General features: G+C 54.4%; 1 protein-coding gene across 1 annotated transcript in view; it reads left to right on the forward strand.

Moving 5' to 3' along the window:
* Positions 1-309: 309 nt before the first annotated feature.
* The window catches only part of STX1A (syntaxin 1A), a 72,004-nt gene continuing 52,117 nt past the window's right edge, over positions 310-20,196 (forward strand). The window contains exons 1-3 of the mRNA XM_039732890.1: positions 310-392; positions 16,356-16,433; positions 17,531-17,630. Coding sequence (XP_039588824.1) covers positions 363-392; positions 16,356-16,433; positions 17,531-17,630 — 208 coding nt within the window. The 5' untranslated portion in view covers positions 310-362. The remainder of the gene's footprint in view (positions 393-16,355; positions 16,434-17,530; positions 17,631-20,196) is intronic.

Genomic DNA, 20,196 nt, shown 5'->3' on the forward strand with positions numbered 1-20,196 from the left:
GACCTTCTCGCGTGGACCCCTCCCAGTGAGACCCCTTCTCGTAGATGGGACACCCCCACGTGTGGGTCCCCCGGGTGTGACCCGCAGCTGTGACACCTCATTTTTCCCGGGGGCGCCCCCCCGCCCGGTGACATCCCCTTGCAGCTGTGCCCTTCCCAGCTGTGCCCTCCCCTCCTCCGGTGCGAGACCCCGCGTGCCGCCTCCCCGCAGTGTGACTGCGAGCTGTGAGCGTCCCCGTGCCGGTGTCCCCCCCGCCACGGCAGGGTCCCCGCGGTGTCGCCCGCCCCTCTCCGCAGCGCTGCACGCATGCTCCGCGCCCGCCCCTCCCCGCTCTGGCCGTTCCCAGCGGCAGCGGGGCAAGGATGAAGGACCGGACCGGGGAGCTGCGCGCTGTGAGTGCGGGGCGCCGCCGGGGCTGCGGGGATGCGGGCAGCCCCCTGCCCCATCGGGGACCGCCCCAAGCCGTCTGGGCCCCCCTCCCTGGGCAGGGGCCGCCCTGCCCTGAACGGCGGCGGCGAGGGGGTTGGGCGGGGGCTGGGAGCAGGGGATGAGCCCCCTGGATTAGAGGGAGGGGTGGGGGGTCCCCCGGGCTGCGCCGCCCGCACGCCGCGGAACGCTGCGGCTGTGCCCGGCTGCGGGCGGCGATGTGCGCGGCAGCGGGGCCGCGGCGGCGGAGCGGCATCGCCGCGGGGAGGAGCGGACACGGACGTGTGTTTGTACGGCGCGGGCGGGGGCTGCCCGCGGGCGGCGGGGTCGTGCCGTGCCGTGCCGTGCCGTGCCCGCCCCGCTCCCCTCCCGTTTTGCGTGCTCATCCTCCGGCGCAGCCGCTGCGGCGGGGCCGGGGCCGCCTGCGGCCGCTGCGCCGCCGTGACCCCAGCGCCGTGACCCGGCTTGTCGGGGAGGCCTCGGGCTGGGTGCGCGGCCGCAGCCGGTCCCGGGTGCCGCGGACAGGAGCCCCGAGCCCCCCGCGGTCGCGGAGCGCGGGCGGGGGCAGGCGGCGGCGGCTGCGCGCATGGAGCATCGGGGGAAGGAGGCTCCGGTGCCCCGCTGCCCTTGCCCGGGCACCCTCGGGGCCGCCGAGCTGCTGCTGCCCACGCGTGGGGCCGAGCCCTGGGGACAGCGCCAGTGGCCGGAGGGGCAGAGCCCGAAATCCCGGGGTGCTGCTCCAGCCCCCGCCCCGTACCACCCCCGGTCCTCCCTCCAGTGCTTTTTCTCGTTTAGTTTTTTTTTTTTTTCCCTTTTTTTTGGTGCATTTTTTAAAATTACTTCACGGTTGGCGCTGCAGAACCTGGGATTGCAGGAGGGTCTGTCCCGTGGGGAGGGCTCTGCCATAGAGCTCGGGGCAGTGGGGACCTCTGTGGTGTCCAGTCTGGCCGGGCATCAGAGCTGCCACCAGCATCACTTGGCTGGGAGTTTGGTTTGGTCTGAAAAACACCGGGAGGATGGGCCTGGGGTGATGCCAGCGAGGGGCTGAGGGGTGGCTGTCAGGGATGGTGGGCAGCTGCTGGGGTGATTGGGCAGCTCTGAATGCCCAGGGCTCACTGTATGTGCCCAGGGGTGGCTGTGGATTCTGGGGGAGGAAGAGGCTCCTCAAAGAGCTGCCTCCCCACTCTGCCTGGAAAACACCCAAACATGGGGCTCTGTCTCCACCACCAGCACAGGCTGTGAAATGGGATTGGAAAGCAGGCTTTTTAATAATAATAGTAAAAAGAAGCCTCATGAATGTCCTTTTGGCAGCCGTTGCTGGCTGAGAAGTGATGCCATGGAGTATTTTAAAATTTCTCTGTTCCTTTAAATACGCCTTAAGAAAAATAAAATGTGTTTTCGCCTCACTCCCGCTGCTGCTCCTTATTCATCAGCCTCATGCTGAGGATGCAGCATTCTTCCCGGGGACTCCTGGGGATGGAGGAATGCTTTTGAGCATCCAATTGCCCCGAATATGAGTGGGTGCCCCCTGGCAGGACTGCAGTGAGTGAGGCAGCATGGATTTACACCCTTGGTGCTGGCAGACACCAGGGAGGAGCGAGATGCTGCAGTGGACACAGTCAGGAGCGTTTGAACTTGTATCCTCTCTGCTGCCTCATTAGTAGCCTGGGTTGGTTCTTCCCATGTTAATACAGCGTTTAAATTCTGCCAGGGATGATAAAAAGGAAGGATTAATAAAAAAAGAGCTGGCATTGTTGGAGCAGAAGAGGGGATGCGGGGCGGTCACTGCTCTACAGAACAGGAGCTTCATGTCTTAACGGGATTTTTTAAATGGTACTTGAAATTCAAAATGCTAATCCCAGCTCTTTTCTGAACCTCGGCTCTGGTTTGGATCAGACTTGATGGAGCTTATTTAGTGCCCTTGTGGGAGTAGTGCCCCCAGGTTTGCTCTGGACCAGGGACCTGAAATTTAACTTAGAGATAAAACATGTCCTCTTGTTGTGGAGGAGAGCTGCTGAGGATGGGCTGTGCAGGATGCCTTGGATGAGGCCGAGCAGAGCTTTGTTTACAGCTGCTTTTGCAGGTGTTGCAGCTGTGGCTGTCAGTGGTGTTTCCTGCCCATCTGGAGTGGGTCTGGAGCTGGTCCCGTTCCCCAGCACCCCCAAAAGCTGCCCTGGTGAGATGGTGTGTACATGCAGGATGGTGAGAGTCCTGTGGTGCTCCATAGTGCCATAGAGCTGACAGCTCAGTTTGAGTGAGGCATTGGGATTTCCAGGATGTGACACAGGTCCAAATGGTAAAATAATTATGAATGGTGTTTGGAGAGTGGGAGGAAGTGAAGGAGATGTGCCAGTGTTATGGGATCACAGAGTGGTTTAGGTTGGAAGGAACCATCCACTTCCAGCCCCCAGCCATGGGCAGGACCCATTTTTTGGGGTGTGCTTTCCCCCTGCGCCCGTTGTTCATCTCCACAGCTGTTTTTGTGTGCATTTCTCCAGTGATGTTTGTATTTGTGCCGTGCCACTGCCCTCCCCAGCTGGCTGAATCCCCACTCCTGACAGCCAAGTCCCTGCTCCCAGTGCTGCCTCCTGCCAGTGGGAGTAGTGGGAGATGGGAGTTAAAAATAAAAGGAGAGAGGAGCGAGGAGGGCTCCAGGTCCAGCTCTGTGGATGCGCCCTCTCCCCTCCGGTGGCAGTGAAATCTGCAGCAGTGCCCCAGGACTCACAGCCCGACCTCACTCCATCCCTTCCTCTTAGTTCCATACTGTTCCTGCTCAGGCTTTCTCTCCTGGGGGCACAAATGTGAAGTCGAGCACAGTTGCTGTTTGCAGAGGTCAGGTCTTGTGTGTATCCATCTTTTCCAGAAGCCCCCGGCTGCAGAAGTCCCTACAGACCTTGCAGATGAATATATTCACTTGTTTAGAGGCCATCTTCCTTTCCCTTTTTAACCCTCTTCGTTGCCATCGGTGCCTTCGAGCTCTTGTGCTCGTGCAGAAGGGTCACAGTGAATAATTCAGCTGTCCTGTGTCCCTCCCATCGGGAGTGGGGCTGTCACATGGCTGTGCCCGCAGCTCCGCCTGCTCTGCCTCAGCTTGCCGGGCTTTAGCATTGCTGAAATGCTGGGTTTTTGGGGGTGGGGAGGAGCAGAGCTGCCCTGGCAGGTCAGACATCATGGCTGCCCTTAGAGCATTCCTGATCCCACAGGCACTGCGGCAGGGAAGCTGCTCTGCCTGCTCCCTCGGGGTCCTGGGGCAGGAGGGGCTGGTGAATCTTCACTGCTGGGCTGGGCAAGGAGCAAGGTGACAGGACCGATGTAGATGAGCTTTACACGCTCCTCTGTGAGATGTTCTTGTGTTCCCACATGCTCCTGTCTGTGTGAGATGTTCTTGTGTTCCTACATACTCCTGCATGTGTGAGATGTTCTTTTTCTCCTACATGCTCTTGTCTGTGTGAGATGTCCTTGTGTTCCTACATGCTCCTGTGTGGGATATTCTTGTGTTCCTGCATGCTCCTATGTGAGATGTTCTTGTGTTCCCACATGTTCCTGTTTGAGATGTTCTTGTGTTCCTACATACTCCTGTGTGTGTGAGATGTTCTTGTGTTCCCACATGTTCCTGTTTGAGATGTTCTTGTGTTCCTACATGCTCCTATGTGGGACATTCTGTGTTCCCGCATGCTTCTGTGTGAGATGTTCTTTTGTTCCTACATGCTCCTGTGTGAGATGTCCTTGTGTTCCCCAGCAGCTGAGGGGTCCTGGGTGTCCCTGTGCCACAGGGACACTGTTCACAGCAGTGGGTGCACATCATGGCAGGGCAAGCCAAAAGCTGGGCAAAGCCTTTTCTGTGCTTTAAACATGGCTGCAGGCAAAGCCCAGACTCTAGGCCAGTTCGGGGTGGTGTGTCATGTCCCCAGCCTGGGAGGGGCCTGGTGGGGTGATGGACAGGGTTGGAGGGACAGACAGAGCTCAGAGGGGACACTGAGCCCCAGGGTCCCTTGGTTTGTGTTGGGGAGCTTCAGGTCTGGCACGTGGGGGTTTGGTGGTCCCACTGAAGTCGACTGAAATACAAGAATACTCTTGACCCACTGAGCCCTGGTGCCAGTCTGGGCACCAGAGAGTGATAAGAGTGACAATAAGTGCAGCCAGGTATGTCAGCTGTGTGCGCTGGGTGTCTGACAGGATGGAGCCAAAAGGGTTCAGCCTCATCCCCGTGGATTTAATCGAAGTGTCTTTGTGTGTGAGCTGCTCGGAAGCTGTACAAATGTTTGTTTTGCCATGTATCTCCCCATTAATGAGATTTCTCAGGAAATATGCAAAATTATCACTACAGGCAGAACATGTACAGTAAGGCTCATTAAGCTAAGTACTGTGATAAATTGCTTCTTCCAGAAAATTATGTATATTAGCAAAAAAGAAGGAGAGTGAGCCCAGGTGGAAGGCCAGGAAGACAGAGTGTGTGGCATTGTTGTGGCTCCAGGTGACCTGAGCACACCTGCCTCAGGGGAGTGTCCTTGCACCATGGGATGATCCTGGAGGAGCTGTGGGGAGGGGAGGGCAAGCAGAGGACAGCATGGGAAATGGAGATGGAGCAGTGCTGTGTCAGGACCAGACCAGGCACAAAGCCAAAGAGGCTCTTTGCTTGGGAAAAACCTGAAACGAGGCAACTGTGGAAGCACAAGGAGCAGAAAGTTTTGCTGAACTGAAAGAAGGGATGAGGGCAGGGGTGTCACAGGCTGCTTGCACCTCTGCACTTCTGCCTGTGCCCCTGCCTGCAGTGGCCAGAACCAGGGCTGGTGTTGGGAATGTGGGCACTGCTTCTGCCCCCCAAATCAGGGAGCAGACTTCTGGCTGTGAACAGGGAGCAGGCTGGGGCATGTGGTGTGTCATGGGCTCACAGAGTGGTTTGGCTTAAAAGGACCTTCAAAGACCATGAGATTCCAACACCCCTGCCATGAGCAGGAACACCTGTGACTAGACCAGATTGCTGTGAGCCTTCTTCCAGTCTGACCTTGAACACTTCCAGGGATGGGGCTGACACTGCAGACAGACTTAGGATGCTCAGGTCCCGCATGAGAGATGTTCTGAAACATCTCTCACCCTTTTTCAGTGATACTCTGAGTCTTTTCTGTAGTGATGCAGCAGCTCTCCCCTTGCAGGAGGGTCTCATCCTCCCATCAACTTTGCAGGAGTGATGGAAGTAGTGAGTGGAGCCCAGGACATCTGCTGGCCAAAAGCCTGGGGACATCCAGAGGAGAACAGGAAGTCCTTCTTCCTGTTCCAGCAGACTGGAGAGCTCAGGCTCAAGAAAAGATTCCCCTCCGTTGCCAAGGAACCTTCAAAGAACCAAAGCATCCAGCCCTATTGCCATGGGTTGGGACATCTTCCACTAGACCAGCTCCTGACTGGTTGTAGAATTCCAAATCTCCTGCCCAAATTTGGCTCATTTGCTCCTAGACCAGCATGTTCTTTCTACAGGAGAAGGTTCCTCCTCCCTGGTGCCTCTTCCTCCTCAGGCATCCACAGGCACCTCAGGATACACCCCAGCACAGGGGACAGACCTGCCTGTGCAGCATCAAAATTTGCTGCAGGGTGGGACTGAACTTTCTGTTAAAAGTGCAGTTTTCCATATTCTAGTGAATACTTGCAGACCCAGCTTTCTTTTCATGGGAAATAACTAAAAATGGAGTTTTCTGCTCACTGTTCTGTGAGATTTCTGGAGATTGCTGCCACTGTGGCCACTTCTGTGCTGCTGTACTTCTGCAGATGTGTGCTGCAGGTTTTCCAGCATGAGCTCTGCCTTTCTCCCTGCCATTGCTGGTCTTCCATCAGGTTCTGTCAGACTTTGGGTTTGTGTATGAAATGACTGTTTGGTTTTCCAGAGGACCTTTGCCTTTTGGGAGGATCAGTGTCTCACTTGGATGGTGCTGAGGTTCTTTTACAGGGGCTAGGGAAGAGCACAAAAGAAATGTCATTGAGGTTTCATAACCATGTGAGCAACCTGATCTGGTGGGAGGTGTCCCTGCCCAGGCAGGGGGCTAGACTGGAGCATCCTTGAAGGTCCATTCCATATCAGTGTTCCATGAGTGCCTGTTTGTAGGGGAGGAGCTTTGCAGGATTACCATTGTGTGGACTGTGTTCATCCCACAGCCCTGGGACTTGTCGTGCTGCCTGTGCCACCTTCTCTGCTTGAGGTTTTCCTTCTTTTCTCTCTGACAGTTTCCTAGGACAGGCTGCAGTGTCACTAGTGGGCATCACCAGGGCTTGGTGACGTTGGCGGACACCAAGGCAGGGTGATGATCCCAGCAGAGACCTCTCTGAGGGCTGCCCCTGGTGAATGGAGAGGACAGAAGAGATGAATGCTGTGGCTGCAGGTCCTTCTGCTGCCCATGGGAAGCTCTGGTCTGCACAGGAGTTGTAGCCATGATGATGCCGCTTAGAGGAGGATGTTAAAAAAATTATTTCAGATTATTTAAGTCTGTTTTTAACCAAATCATTCTTCAGCCATGACTGTAAATTTATAAAGTACTGGCTGTAAAGTACAGATGCTTTTCCAGCAGGTGAAAGTGCTGCCCATGTTTCAGAGCTACAGGAGGAGGTCAGTGAGTTCAGCTCATTGCCCTCTCCAGGACTGGTGTCACCTCTGGCACTTGCTCTTCAGAGTTAAGGAGAATTTTACCTGTTTGCTTTTAAAACTGAGCTTTAGAGTGATCATGGTTCTGATGAAAGGCTTGAACTTTGTGCTAAAGGCTGGGAATTATTTTGCAGGAATGGAAACAAACACCTAAGGACAAAACTCTTGGAAATCAAATTCTTCCTTGCACTGCTAGTGTTGGAAATTGGAAACACCACCTGACTCAGGCAGATATTGCTGAATGCTGAAATCATCTGTGCCTTGGACTTTTATTCATAAAAAAATTGTTAATGGGAAGGTATGGGCTGGTTTTGGTGAATATTAGAATTACAGAATTGCTTAGGTTAGAAAACCCCTCTGTGATCCAGCTGTTTCCCCAGCACTGCCAAGGCCAGCACTAACCCCAAGTGCCACAACTACACATATGTTAAAGCCCTTCAGGGATGGTGACTCCACCACTGCCTTGCACAGCCTGTGCCTTGGCCCATTTGGTGAATATTAGAATTACTTAGGTTAGAATTGCTTAGGTTAGAAAACCCCTCTATGATCCAGCTCTTTCCCCAGCACTAACCCCAAGTGCCACAACTACACATATGTTAAAGCCCTTCAGGGATGGTGACTCCACCACTGCCTTGCACAGCCTGTGCCTTGGCCCCTGGGCTGGACAGCCCTTTCCATGGATAAATTTTCCCCAGTATCCAGCTAAACTTGCCCTGGCACAACTTGAGGGCATTTCCTCTTGTCCTGTCCCTTGTTCTCTGGGAGCAGAGCCTGACCCCTACCTGGTTCCACCCTCCTATCAGGGCGTTGTAGACAATGAGGTTCCCCCTGAGCCTCCTTTTCTCCAGGCTGAGCCCCCCAGCGCCCTCAGCTGCTCCTGGTGCTCCAGACCCTTCCCCAGCTCCATTCCTTTCCCTGGACACACTCCAGCATCTCCATGACCTTCTTGTTGTGAGGGGCCCAGAACTGACCCCAAGGCTGTGGTGCCTGAGCAGTGTCCAGCACAGGGGCACAGTCCCTGCCCTGGTCCTGCTGGACACTATTTCTGATACAAGCCAGGTGCCACTGGCCTCTTGCCCACCTGGGCTTGTGTTCAGCTACTGCTGGCCAGCACCCTAGGGCCTTTCCCAGCTTTCCAGTGACTCTGCTCCCAGCTTGGAGCATTCCATGGGGTTGTTGTTACCCTAGTGCAGGATTTGGCACTTGGCCTCATTGAGTGTCACAGAATTGGCCTTGATTCAGCCTGTCCAGATCCCCCTGCAGATCCCCCCAGCAGGTCAGCATCTCACCCACCTTGGTGTCTTCTGCTGAGGGTGCCCTCAATCCCCTTGTCCATGTCATTGGTAAAGCTGTGAGACAGGAGTGGCCCCAGCACTGATCCCTGGAGAGCAGCACTGGTGGCAGTGCTGGATTTAATGCTGGAACAGGACACAGCTGAGTTTGGGGCCTGTGGGCTGGAATGGCCAATTTATCATGGTGCACTGTATGGTCTGCAGAAAGGGCTGGGACCACAGGTAGTTTAAGGCATGGTTTTGGGTGGTTCAGCTCTGCAGGGCTGTCTCCTGGGAGCACACCCTCTGGCTGGCTTTATCCTCAGCCTTGGCACCACCTCCCTGGAAACCTTCAGGAACAGGACTTCAGCCATGCCTGAAGGGCTTTTTTGGCTGCTGCAGATGCCTAAAGCAAACCCTGAAGTGTGGGGAGGTCAGGGTGACGCCTCAGGTTTAGATTTTATATTTTTCAGATTCTGTGCTGCTTTAGTGTGTGGGTCTGGGCTTCATATGAGGGGATGGTGAGCTCTGTGCAGGGAGACAAAACAGTTCCTGCTCTAGCTGGGGACCAAGGACAAATGATCCAAATCTCAGGCCCAGGAGCACAAACAATATAGACTGAAGAGAGAAAAACGAGAAGGATGGGACTGCATGGGCTGGAGCTGTAATTGGACAATGAACTCCAATATGCAAATGGAGCAGAATTTATAAAGGTGACAGACCCCGTGAGCAGTCATGCATTTTGTGACCATTTTGGGTTCACCTGGGATGTAGCCCTGCGGCTGGGCTCTTGTGCTGCCCAAGGTGGATCCATTGAGACCTCTTAATAAACCCCTACTTTATTCTTTAGTTCCATCTAGCCTCTGTTCTAGGTCAGCCCTCACAAGGCATGAAGGGCAGCCCCGGGGTTTGGTGGGTGGGAGATCCCTGGGTGCCCTGCACCTTGTCCAGGTGAGGGTGTGCTGAGCTGCCCTTGGCTGCCAAGCATTGCAGAGCCAGGCTGGGGTGTTATGGGCATCGGTGCGTTCTCCTGTGTGTCCTTTGGGCTCTGTGAGATGGCTGAGATGGCTGTGCTGCTCAGTTGTTGTGACCTTGTCCTTCCTTGCACAGCTGCATGCTGGAATGAGCTGCCCTGGGAGCTCTGGTGTCAGCAGCAGTGCCCTGGCCGTGGGGGTTTGGATACAGGGGACAAGGTGACTGCTGTTGGGCGTTGGACCCCCGTGTGCCACTCTGTGTGGGGACACGATCCCAGACGTGACCCACAGCTGCTCAGAGGCAGCCCCAGGAGCAGGCCGTGCATCCCGCCGTGTTCCGGTCGTGGTACAAAAAGAACATGATTTTACCAAGCAAGTCAAGCCCAGATGGCTGGGATCTCTTCAGCTGGGCAGAGCAGCACGGAGGTGTTCATAAACACAAACAAACAGATGCAGCCTGGGAGCGAAGCCGTGGAGCAGCCCCCTCATCTCAGGGATATGAGGCCTTTCTTTGCTGACTGAGTGGTCCCTAAAAGGGGATGGCAGCTGGTGTGGCTTTTCCTTTCCCTTGTGCTTTTGTGAGGCTTGCCTTGTCTCGGGAGGGTGGGAGGCAGCGTGGCCTGTGCCCACAGCCCGGGGGTGCTGAGGCAGGCGAGGGCTCGCTGCCTGTTTGGACACAGACGTTTCCCAGGAAAATGTGCCAGCAGGGCTTGGTAGAGGGTCTGGGTTCAGGTGTGCCCAGCAGGGGCTCAGCCTGTTGTTCCTGTGCCTGCACCAGCTTCCTGGATGCATCTGGACATGGTCAGATCCATCTGCAGCCCAGGACAGGAGCTGGGGGCTGCCTGTGGCCACAGCTGAGGTGACAGGGCTGGTTGTGCCCCGCAGCCCACCCTGCCAGCTGTGCTGTTTGGGGGAGAGCAGGCATCAAGTCTTTTCAGGTTCTGTGCTCCTTTGCCTCTAGAAAGTGCTTGGAGAGGGAATGGGGTGGGTTGGAATGAATTTATTAGCATGTGCTGGTTACAAAACCTCAAAACAGAGCCGGGATGCTCCGGGGCTCTGGATGTCTTCCCATCTGCTGCTCCTTTTTGTCAGGGATGGTATCACAGTTTGTCTCTGCCTCCATTTGGGACTTTGCCCCTTGTGGAGGGCACTTTGAAGCCTGTGAGGCTCCAAAAGCTGCTGGAGGAGCTCTGACTGCCTTGCCCTTCCCATCCAGCTCCTGCTGCTCAGTGGCACTGAAGAGGCAGCAGCTCCCAGAGCCATCCCACTGCCAGGACAGTGCCCACATGGTGCCACTGCTTGGCCTCTGGTGGACTGGAGAAATAAAAACCTTGCAAAAGAAGGGTTATCCTCACCTACCCTGTGTGGGGGAAAAGCCTGGAAGCCCTGGGTCCTTGGTGCTGCCTGGCAGGGCCTGAGGCAGAAGTAGAGGGGGCACTGGGAGGATGCTGTGCCTGGCACTGTGAGTTCCCAGGCTGGGGAATTGTTTGCTGCTTGTGCTCAGCAGCACCTGCAGGTAGTTTTGACTGAGACGGGAGCTTTCCATGTGGCTTTGGAAACCTGGGATGCTCACAGTTGGGATGCATGAAGCCAAAACACTATGTTTCCTTTTGAAAAATGTTTCTTTTTTTTTTTCTTTTTTTTTTTTTTATTTATGTTTGTTGTTTTAAAGTTTTGGCCTTATTCCTATTTTTTTACTAGAATTAATCATAGGGGGACACCTGAAGCTTGGGGTGGAGCAGTGAGAGCCAGAGTGGAGGGAGATGCAGGGAGCAGCTGATCCATGAGCTGTTCTCCCTGGCATCCCCTCTGGCTCCAGTCCAAGTCACCCATTAGTGGATGTGGCTGCTCTCACTGGCCCAGGGCTGGGGGTGCTGGGGTGGGATGATCTCCCTGCCACGGGGCTGAGAGGCAGGGTGGCACTGAGGGTGTTTCCAGTGACGTGGGTGGACAGATGGTGCCCTTCTCCAGCCCAGAGTGACAAGTGACATGTGCCCTCCTGACCAGCAGGCTCCATCTGTGTAATTTCCTCTTCATGGGGCTTCTGGCTGGGCTCTGTGCCACTCCCCCTGTCCAGTGCCTGCCCTAAATAACATCTCTCTGCTTGTCCATCAGCCTCTGTGCTCCCAGGAGTGGTGTACCCTCAAGCATGAGTGCCTCTGGCCAGGCTGTGTGTGGCTGTGGCAGAAACCCCCTCCGTGGGTGGTGGGTGCCCTTCCTGCAGGATTTCTGGCTATGGCAGGCTCCAGTGGGCAGCGCAGGTAGGACCAGGCAGGGATGTGGCATCTTTGTGCAATGAGGCAGGCCTGTTTTGGATGTGGAAGGGGCAAGCAAAAGGTGACAATAACATCCTGGCAGGTATCCTGCTCTCCTGCTGCTCTTCCTCTGCTGCCAGTCCCTGGCCTTCCTGGTTTCTGTACAAGTCTTCATCTAAAATTAGCAGTGGGAATACTCTGCTCACAAGCTTCAGAAAGGGGCTCAGAATTCTGGCAAATTGAGATCCTGCTAGAATGATGGCAAAAAATGCTGGATAGGCTTGTGGGGAGGTTGTGTTGAAGATGTGCTTTCCTGTACAGGGCTGCAGGGGCTGACTGGTGCTTCCCATCCAGTTCCACCCCCATGGGTTGGGACACCTCTCATTAGTCCAGGTTGCTCCAAGCCCTGTCCAGCCTGGCCTTGGACACTTCTAGGGATCCAGGGGCAGCCACAGCTGCTGTGGCCATCCCACCCTCAGGGACCAACATTTCTTCCCCATGTCCAGCCTGACTCCACCCTCCTCAGTTCAACACCACTGGCCTGTGCTGGGACCCCAGAGCTGCAGGCAGCTCCAGGGTGTCTCAGGAGAGCAGAGCAGAGGGGGAACATCCCCTGCTGCCCTGCTGCCCTCACTGCTGAGGGTGAGCCCAGGAGACACTTGGCTTTCTGTGCTGCCAGTGCCCATGGCTAGGTCAAGTCGTGTTTGTCACCCAGCAGGGTCCCCTGGTCCATCTCACAGGGGCTCTCAGCCCCCTTTCCTTTGACTCTTTCCTGGAGATGACCATGTGGCAGGAGCTGCAGGCAGGACAGGTGTCCTTTGACTCTTTCCTGGAGATGACTGTCCTGTCTGGTGCACGGTGAGGTGGCAGGAGCTGCAGGCAGGACAGGTGTCCCTCCATCTGTGGATGTCCTTGTCCCTGACATGGGGAGGCTGAGCAAAGTGGGGGAGGAAAGATCCCCTGACCTGGGAACGCATCCAGGGTGGGGTTTGCATTGGCAGGTGCATCTTCCCTCACTCACAGCATTGTCCCCAGGATCTGTTGGCATTGTCCAGGATCCTGGGGGTGTAGGTGGGGGTCTGTGTTGTTATTGCTCTATCCAATGGGCTCTTGGTGCCGCCCACCAAAGTGTGTGATGCTTCAAAGCTGTTGATGCTTAAAATCAAGCACAGCACCAACCTAGCAGGCACGTGTGATGTGTGCAGTGGAATGTGAACATGGATAATACTTGTGTCTCTGTAGCAAAGAGCTGTCCACACATTCCTAGCTTTAGGACATGGTTTTTGTGACCTCCTCGATGGTGAGCCCTTCTGCCATGTGCTGGGGGAGTGCTTGGGATGCTCTGGGAGCAATGGAGCATGTGTGGGCATTGCTCTGCAAGCAGTTGCTGACCCCAGGTGGACCTGAGCTTACAGCCAGGCTGAAGGAGTGGCATTGGGGTTGGGACAGTGACAGCTGTCACCATGCTCAGATGGTTTGGAGCAAGGCTGGAGCAGTGATGGCACAGGACAGGGGGAGGGACTGGGCTGCCTGGTGGTGCTGGCATGCAGGGAGGATTTAAAAGAGCCTGTGGCCAAATCCTGCCCTTGGCTCCAGGGAGGTGTGGGAGGTGTTGGATGTGGTCAGCATCCAGCTCTGCCCCAAGCCTGAGCTGTGCTCTGGCTCTCAGTGCTGGTCTGTGCCTGCTGGGGGGAATGGAAGAGGTGGTGTGCACCTGCTGTGAGCAAACTGCAGAATTTTGGAAGCAAAAAGCTTCAGGGAAGAAGCTGGCCCTGCCTGATGCAGAAGGCAGTGCCTGCTGCGGGGGCTGTGCAGCCCCAGCTTGTCCCAGCACAGAGGCAGCCAGTGGCACCAGCACAGTGACTGTCCCCTGGGCTGGGCACTGCTGAGGCAGCTCAGATCATGGGGTCAGTTTTGGGCCCCTTGAAGAGGAAGACATTGAGGGGCTGGAGCCTCCAGAGAAGGGAACAGAGCTGGGGAAGGGTCAGGAGGACCAGGAGGGGCTGAGGGAACTGGGGTGGCTCAGCCTGGAGAAAAGGAGGCTCAGGGGGAACCTTCTTAACTCTCTACAGCTCCCTGACAGGAGGGTGCAGCCAAGTGAGGGTCACTCTCTTTTCCCAGGTTATCAAGTGACAGGACAAGTGGAAATGGCCTCGAGTTGTTTCAGGGAAGGTTTGGTTTGGATATTGGGCAAAATATCTTCATGGAAGGGGTTGTCAGCCCCAGGAACAGGCTGTGCAGGGCAGTGGTGGAGTCACCATCACTGGAGGGATTTAAATGTACCAACTCATCCCCAGGATGGCAGCTTTGGCCATGCCCCAGCCTCACTGTGCTGGCAGCTCCTGGCCTGAGTGGCTGTGCCACAGATGGGCACAATTTCAGACTTTAGGGCACAGTTTTCTGTGTCCGTGGAGTGGTGGGTAAGAGCAGCACCATGCCTGCTCTTCCTTGTCAGGGTGAGATTTTCACCAGAATTGTGGGAGCTCTCTGATCACAAAGGCTCTGGATAACCATGAATGGGATAACTGTGTGGGAGTGAGTTACCTGTTGTAGTAAGGTTGAAAAATTATAAAGAAAGGCTTCATAAAATCAAGCCTTCTCTCCTAAAATCAGTGTCTGGCCTTGTCAGGCTAGCCCTTTGCAAGTTCCCATGTGAGGGCAGTCCTGGGGTGAGCAGTTTATTAACATAACAATCTACTCCTGGGTGAAAGACAACTTGCGCATGTATAAATTGTTTTTACACCTTAGATAGAAAAATTAAAAACTATCTCTCACAAACAACTGTCCCTGCAGTACACACTGAGAATTTGAGTGACCAGTCAATACAGAATAACAACTTGTTATTCAACACCAATAAAGTAATTAACAAGAAAGCTACTAACCAATTGGAGTCACCCACGAGGTCTGTACAGCTGTATAAGAAGGAGTTATGTGAATAAAGAATGGCCTTTTTCCACCATGAAGAAAATGGAATCCCACATGATTTATTCAATTAGTTACCCAGGCAAAAAGTGCCACAAGTGGTGGCAAAGCTGAAAGCTGAGGTCTCCAGATGATACCACCCAAGTCAGTCACTGTAGGGTGGAAAGACAATTTTGGGAGGTAGGATAGATATTTCATCTGACTTATTTCAATGTAAGAGGGCTCTCTCTGGAGACTGTGTGGCTACCTCTCTGCAGACTGCAGAGGGGCCATGGGGTGATGTGTAACTGTCTGAAAAAACAGCAATCATCACGAGATGAGCAGAGGCAGTCCTGTCTTAAATCTCCATTCCATTGGCTTCTTCTCTCTTGTAAGGATGGAGTAAGAGGAAACTTTTCCAAACTGTTAATTTTCCATTTCCCTCCATCGTGTAACTGCTTTGGATAATAATCTTTTAAATGTCTCCTTATGTGCAGGACTGTAATTTTTCCTTCCCTTGAGAGCTTGCAGCCCCCGCCTTGCTGGGACAGGAGGTGTTTTCATCTCTGGTGACAATGACACACATGCTTCTGCAGACAAGGACAACCCCTCATTTGCCTGCTGTGACTTTACTAGTTCAGCTGTATTATCTGTTTGCTCCCACCTTTCCTGCACTCTGCAGCACTCCTTTTATTTTCCCATCACATCATCCCTTGTGTTTCCCATCACAGCTTCCTTTGTGCTTTCCCATGGCAGCATCCCTTCTATTTACCATCATGGCATTCCTCATGTTTTCCCATTGCAGCATCTCACATTTCCTAGTGCAGCTTTCCTCGTGTTTCCCACTGCAGCTTCCCTCATCCTTTCCCGTGGCAGCATTCCTTGTGTTTCCTGTGACAGCATCCCTCATGTTTCCCATTACAGCATCCCTCGTGTTTTCCTGTCGCCCATGCTTTCTCCTGTGGCAGCATTCCTTGACTTTCCCATGGCAGCATCCCTCTTGGTTTCCCATCACAGCATTCCTTGCGTTTCCCATGGCAGCATCCCTCGTGTTTCCCATCACAGGATTCCTTGTGCTTTCCCATGGCAGCATCCCTCATGTTTTCCCATCACAGCATTCCTTGTGTTTCCCATGGCAGCATTCCTCTTGTTTTCCCATGGCAGCATCCCTCTTGCTTTCCCATCACAGGATTCCTTGTGCTTCCCCATCACAGCATCCCTCATGTTTTCCCATTACACCATCCCTCGTGCTGTCATATCACAGCATTCCTTGTGTTTTCCCATCACAGCATCCCTCTTGCTTTACCATCACAGAATTCCTTGTATTTCCCATGGCAGCATCCCTCATGCTTTCCCAGTCCAACATCCCTTGTGTTTCACATCACAGCATTCCCTGTGTTTTCCCATCACAGCATCCCTCATGCTTTCCCGGTCCAGCATCCCTCACGTTTCCCATTGTGACATGCCTCATGCTTTCCCATTGCAGCACCCTGGTGTTTCCCATGGTGGAATGTCTGGTGTTTCCCATCCCTGCTCCTTGCAGAGCTGCTGTGCTCATACAGGGCTGAGGGTGCCCTGGAAGCTCCCACTCCCTGGATGTGGGGTGTCCTGAGCTGTGTCCCATGCTCACTGTGGAGGTTGTGCCATGGGGCACTGGCTGCCCTGGTGTTTTGGCCATCCCTCCCTGCTGGATGTGTGTGTTCTCTGCTCTCCCTGAGTCCTGGGGGCTTGGAGTGGCAGTGCCTGGGGTGCTCCACACTCTGGCTAGTGTTTGCCCCAGCTCCTTGGAGCAGGTTAGCACAGGAGAAGGGGAAGATTCCTCATGGGAGCTCTGAAACAGAGCCATGAACTCTGCAGGAAGCCCTGGTTGATGCCTCTCTCTCTCTCTGTGTTGCTGCAGGCCAAGGACAGTGATGATGATGATGAAGTCACCGTCAGCGTGGACCGGGATCGTTTCATGGATGAGTTCTTTGAGCAGGTGAGAGCTTTGTTCCTCCAATGTGTTTGAAGCTGGTTCAGACCTTTCTGCTGGCACCAGGGCAGAGTGTGGGTGGTCCAGGCTCCCTGTGGCCACTGGGGATGGGATGAAGGTCCTGCCCTGGCTGGTGCTGCTCAGCTGATGCTCAGGGTTGTGCTGAGTGCTGAACATCAGGAACCTGCAGACCTGAGGCTGTGCTGCCCTGTGGATGTTTCCCTGCTCCCCTGCTCCTCCAGAACCCAGTGAGGCTGTTGCCCAGGGAAGCCTCAGACACAGCTCTCAGGCCTTTCCCCAGAGCACCTCTGCAGAGCAGCAGTCTCTGCATGGGATTGATTTAATTTTGTGCCTCCCGTTCCCAAACAAGAGGTTGTCTTCTGGCATGTGGGTGGCTGTAAGATCTGCTTGCGGATTTTTAGCACACCCTTAGCATGGCATGTGTGTGGGGGGTGTTAAAAAGGATCTGTGCAGGCAATGGAGTGGGAACTGGGATAAATCTGATGTGCAGGTGGAGGAAGATGAGCAAAGGAGTGGTGTGAGCCGAAGGAGAAGACTGAGTTAGAGGGTGAGCAGCCTGGCAGGCGGAGAGCACAGGAGAGGTTTCCCCTCTTGGGAGATGCTGGTGTCTTCCTGCAGCACACAAGTGCAGGGAAAATGCCAGAATGGACCTTTTGGAAAATGTGGCCTCCCTGGAAAGGGGGGTGAGGATCAAATTGGGCATTTCTGGAGCTTTTTAAGGAGCCATGGGGTCTGAGCCACTACCAGCCTGGCTTGTGCAGTCTCAGCAGTGCTCTGCCAGTGGCACAGAGTCTGGGAATCAATCTGCTGCTGATTTATATAAATCCCAGAAGTTTCTCAGTGTATCACAAAGAACACAGGACATGCAGTCTGTATTACACTGCTGTGACTCAGAGCTGGCTGGTGGGATGGAGAAGTCTGATTCCACAGTGGTGCTGTAGTTTCAAGCTGGAAAATATTTATCCAGGAGGATGTTTGCTGTGGCTCAGACATGCCATGGTTGCTTTGGGTATAACAATCCCTTCACTTTCCAAGAGTCCAGATCTGTCACAGACCACCTGTCTTCTTGTCTCACTTCACAGGTGGAAGAAATTCGAGGCTTCATTGATAAAATTTCGGAGAATGTGGAAGAAGTGAAAAGGAAGCACAGCGCCATTCTGGCTTCTCCCAACCCTGATGAGAGTAAGTGAGCCCCGTGGGTTCTGTGGGCACGTGGCTCCCCTGGTGGGCTGGCACAGGCCCCTGGGTGTGCAGGGGGCCACGGCTGGGTGGTGAGGGAGGGCTGGGACTGCCTGCTGACTGGTGGCTTTAAGACCTGGAGAGGTGCTGAGAGTCCAGTGAGGGGGATTTCTGCAAGGATGGGCTGTGTGGAGGCTGGGAACAGCAAGTCGCTGTTTTTGGGGTGGTTGGCTGTTGTCTTGCCTTGGGCTGCCAGGAAAATCCCAAAGAGTGGATAAGGCAGAACAGACCAAGTGTCACCTGCTTGGGCCCAGAAATGTTACAGCTCTTCTTTGAGCCAGAGGTGGCAGCTGGGACCTGCATCTCTGTCCTGGGGACAGTTTGTTGCTGGCTGGTCAAAGAGTCTATCCCTTCCAGACCTCTTTCTTCACCAGCTTTTTCTTCCAGAGAAAAGGTTTGCTGCCAGGAGCTGGAGTTAGGGATTTGAGCACCCAAAGGATGGCAACATTTGGGTGTCTGGGGGATCTGGCAGAGTTAGAGCTGTGCATGCTGTGGTCCCCTGTTCCCAGGGGAGCCAGAGGAGCTGCCTGTGGGGTGCTGAGGTCAGCAGAGGCTTTTCCCAAAGCCCTTACTGTGGAATGGGTGGATCCGAGGGCTGAGCTCTGCAGGGTGGGGCTGGAGTCTGCCTGGGCTCACCTGCTGAGGGGCAGCCCTGGAGCAGCTCTGCTGCCCCAAGCTCCACCTTCAGGGAGCATTGAGCCCGTGGCTCCCCTTTGCCCACCTCCATCGTGGTGCTGCTGTCACAGGGTGTTGGATGCTGCAGGTCTGACCCTGCAGGGTGGCTCCAGCCCACTGGCAGCCCTCATTTTGGCCAAGGTGTTGCTTCCCTGCTTCCATAAAACACTTTTCTCTCTTGCAAATATGAAAGATCAGCAATTTATTTATTCCTACAGAGAGGCAAGAAATAACCTGACAATTAACTCAATAAGCAGCAGCCAAAGAAACTGTAGTGCTGTAAAGGAAAGCCAAATGTCTTTAAAATCCCACCCTACACTACTCTGTATGTCACACATCATGAAAAAGATTACTTGAGCCAGTTCATGGCGAGCCCATCTGTCTCACCATACCTGGACAGGGACCTGTGCTGAGGGGTGAGTGAGTCCACCAGGAGCAGCCTGCTGCCACTGGAGCCCTTGGAGCTCAGGAGGATCTGCATGAGCAGAGCAGGCAACAGCCTCTGCAGCACCCCCCTTTGCCCACCTCCATCGTGGTGCTGCTGTCACAGGGTGTTGGATGCTGCAGGTCTGACCCTGCAGGGTGGCTCCAGCCCACTGGCAGCCCTCATTTTGGCCAAGGTGTTGCTTCCATGGGCTGAGCACTGCTCGTGCTCCCAGTGCTTAGAGGCTGGAAAGCTGGGACCAGGTCTCTCTCTGCTCATCTACCCTCTTCCCATCCATTTCTCATTTGCCCTGTGCAATTCCATGTCTGCTTGTGGAATTGTGCCTGGAGGTCCCAGGAGGGTGCCCACACACACATTGCCCTGCATCCAGCCCTGTGTCAAATCAGTAGATTTTGTAATTACTTTAAAGGACTGGCCCTTCCTAAATTGTCTCAGGCTCCCCTCTCCTGGCAGCTGCTCCTCAGCTGAAATTTCCTTGGCCAAGCCTGGAATCAGGGATTTTCTCAAGGGAGTTCACATGTCTCAGGCTGTTGCTCAATCATCCTCCAGGCCCTTGTGCTTTCACTGTAAGATGTTGCAGTGCTCCTGTCTGGGGGTGTTCAGGGAAAGGCTGCTGTGCTCCTGGCTGCTGCAGTGGCATGGGGTGCACTTGGGGCTGCAAAGGGCACTCATGGCCTAAAAGCTTAATAATCTATTTAAAAGCCTGAGATCTGCAGTGAACAAGATGTGGTGACATTCCCATGACTTGCAGAAGCACCCAGGACATTGGAAGTGCTTCTGGTTTTGTTTTACAGCGTTACTTTTCCTTGGTGTTGTAGGGAATTCAGTTTGTCACATCAAGAATTGTTTGGACAGGAAGAGAGGAGCCACACGTTAATCTGAAATCAGGGATTTGTGGTGTTGTGGTGTGCTCAGGAGGTGTGGTAGGGCTCAGGAGTGGACAGACTCAGAGTCACAGAGTACTTTGAGTTGGAGGGGGCCTTCAAAGACCATCCAGTTCCACATCCCTGCCATGCACAGGGACACCTTAAATCTGCACCAGTGGACCCCTTGTTCTAAGCCCTGTCCAGTGTGCCCTTGAACACTTCCAGGGATGGGGCAGCCACAACTTCTCTGGGCAGCCTTTGTCAGCCCTTCACCACCCTCACAGTCTGACATTTCTTCTCCATGTCCAGTCTGACCCCACTGCCCCTTGTTCCAGCCCTTGGACCATTTTGGTGGCCACCTCTGAACCTGCTCTGCCAGGTCCTTGTCTGTGCTGGCAGCCTCACCCCCACCCTCCTGTGTTCCTGAACCCAGAGAACCTGCTCAGTAATGCAAATTTGTAACCCAGGGCTGTGAATTTATTAACATTAATTTGGAAATTCAGAAACAAGTTCCCATGAGGCA

Source organism: Passer montanus, unplaced genomic scaffold (genome assembly GCF_014805655.1).
Source record: "Passer montanus isolate IOZ18808 unplaced genomic scaffold, ASM1480565v1 scaffold81, whole genome shotgun sequence".
Taxonomy (NCBI): Eukaryota; Metazoa; Chordata; class Aves; order Passeriformes; family Passeridae; genus Passer; species Passer montanus.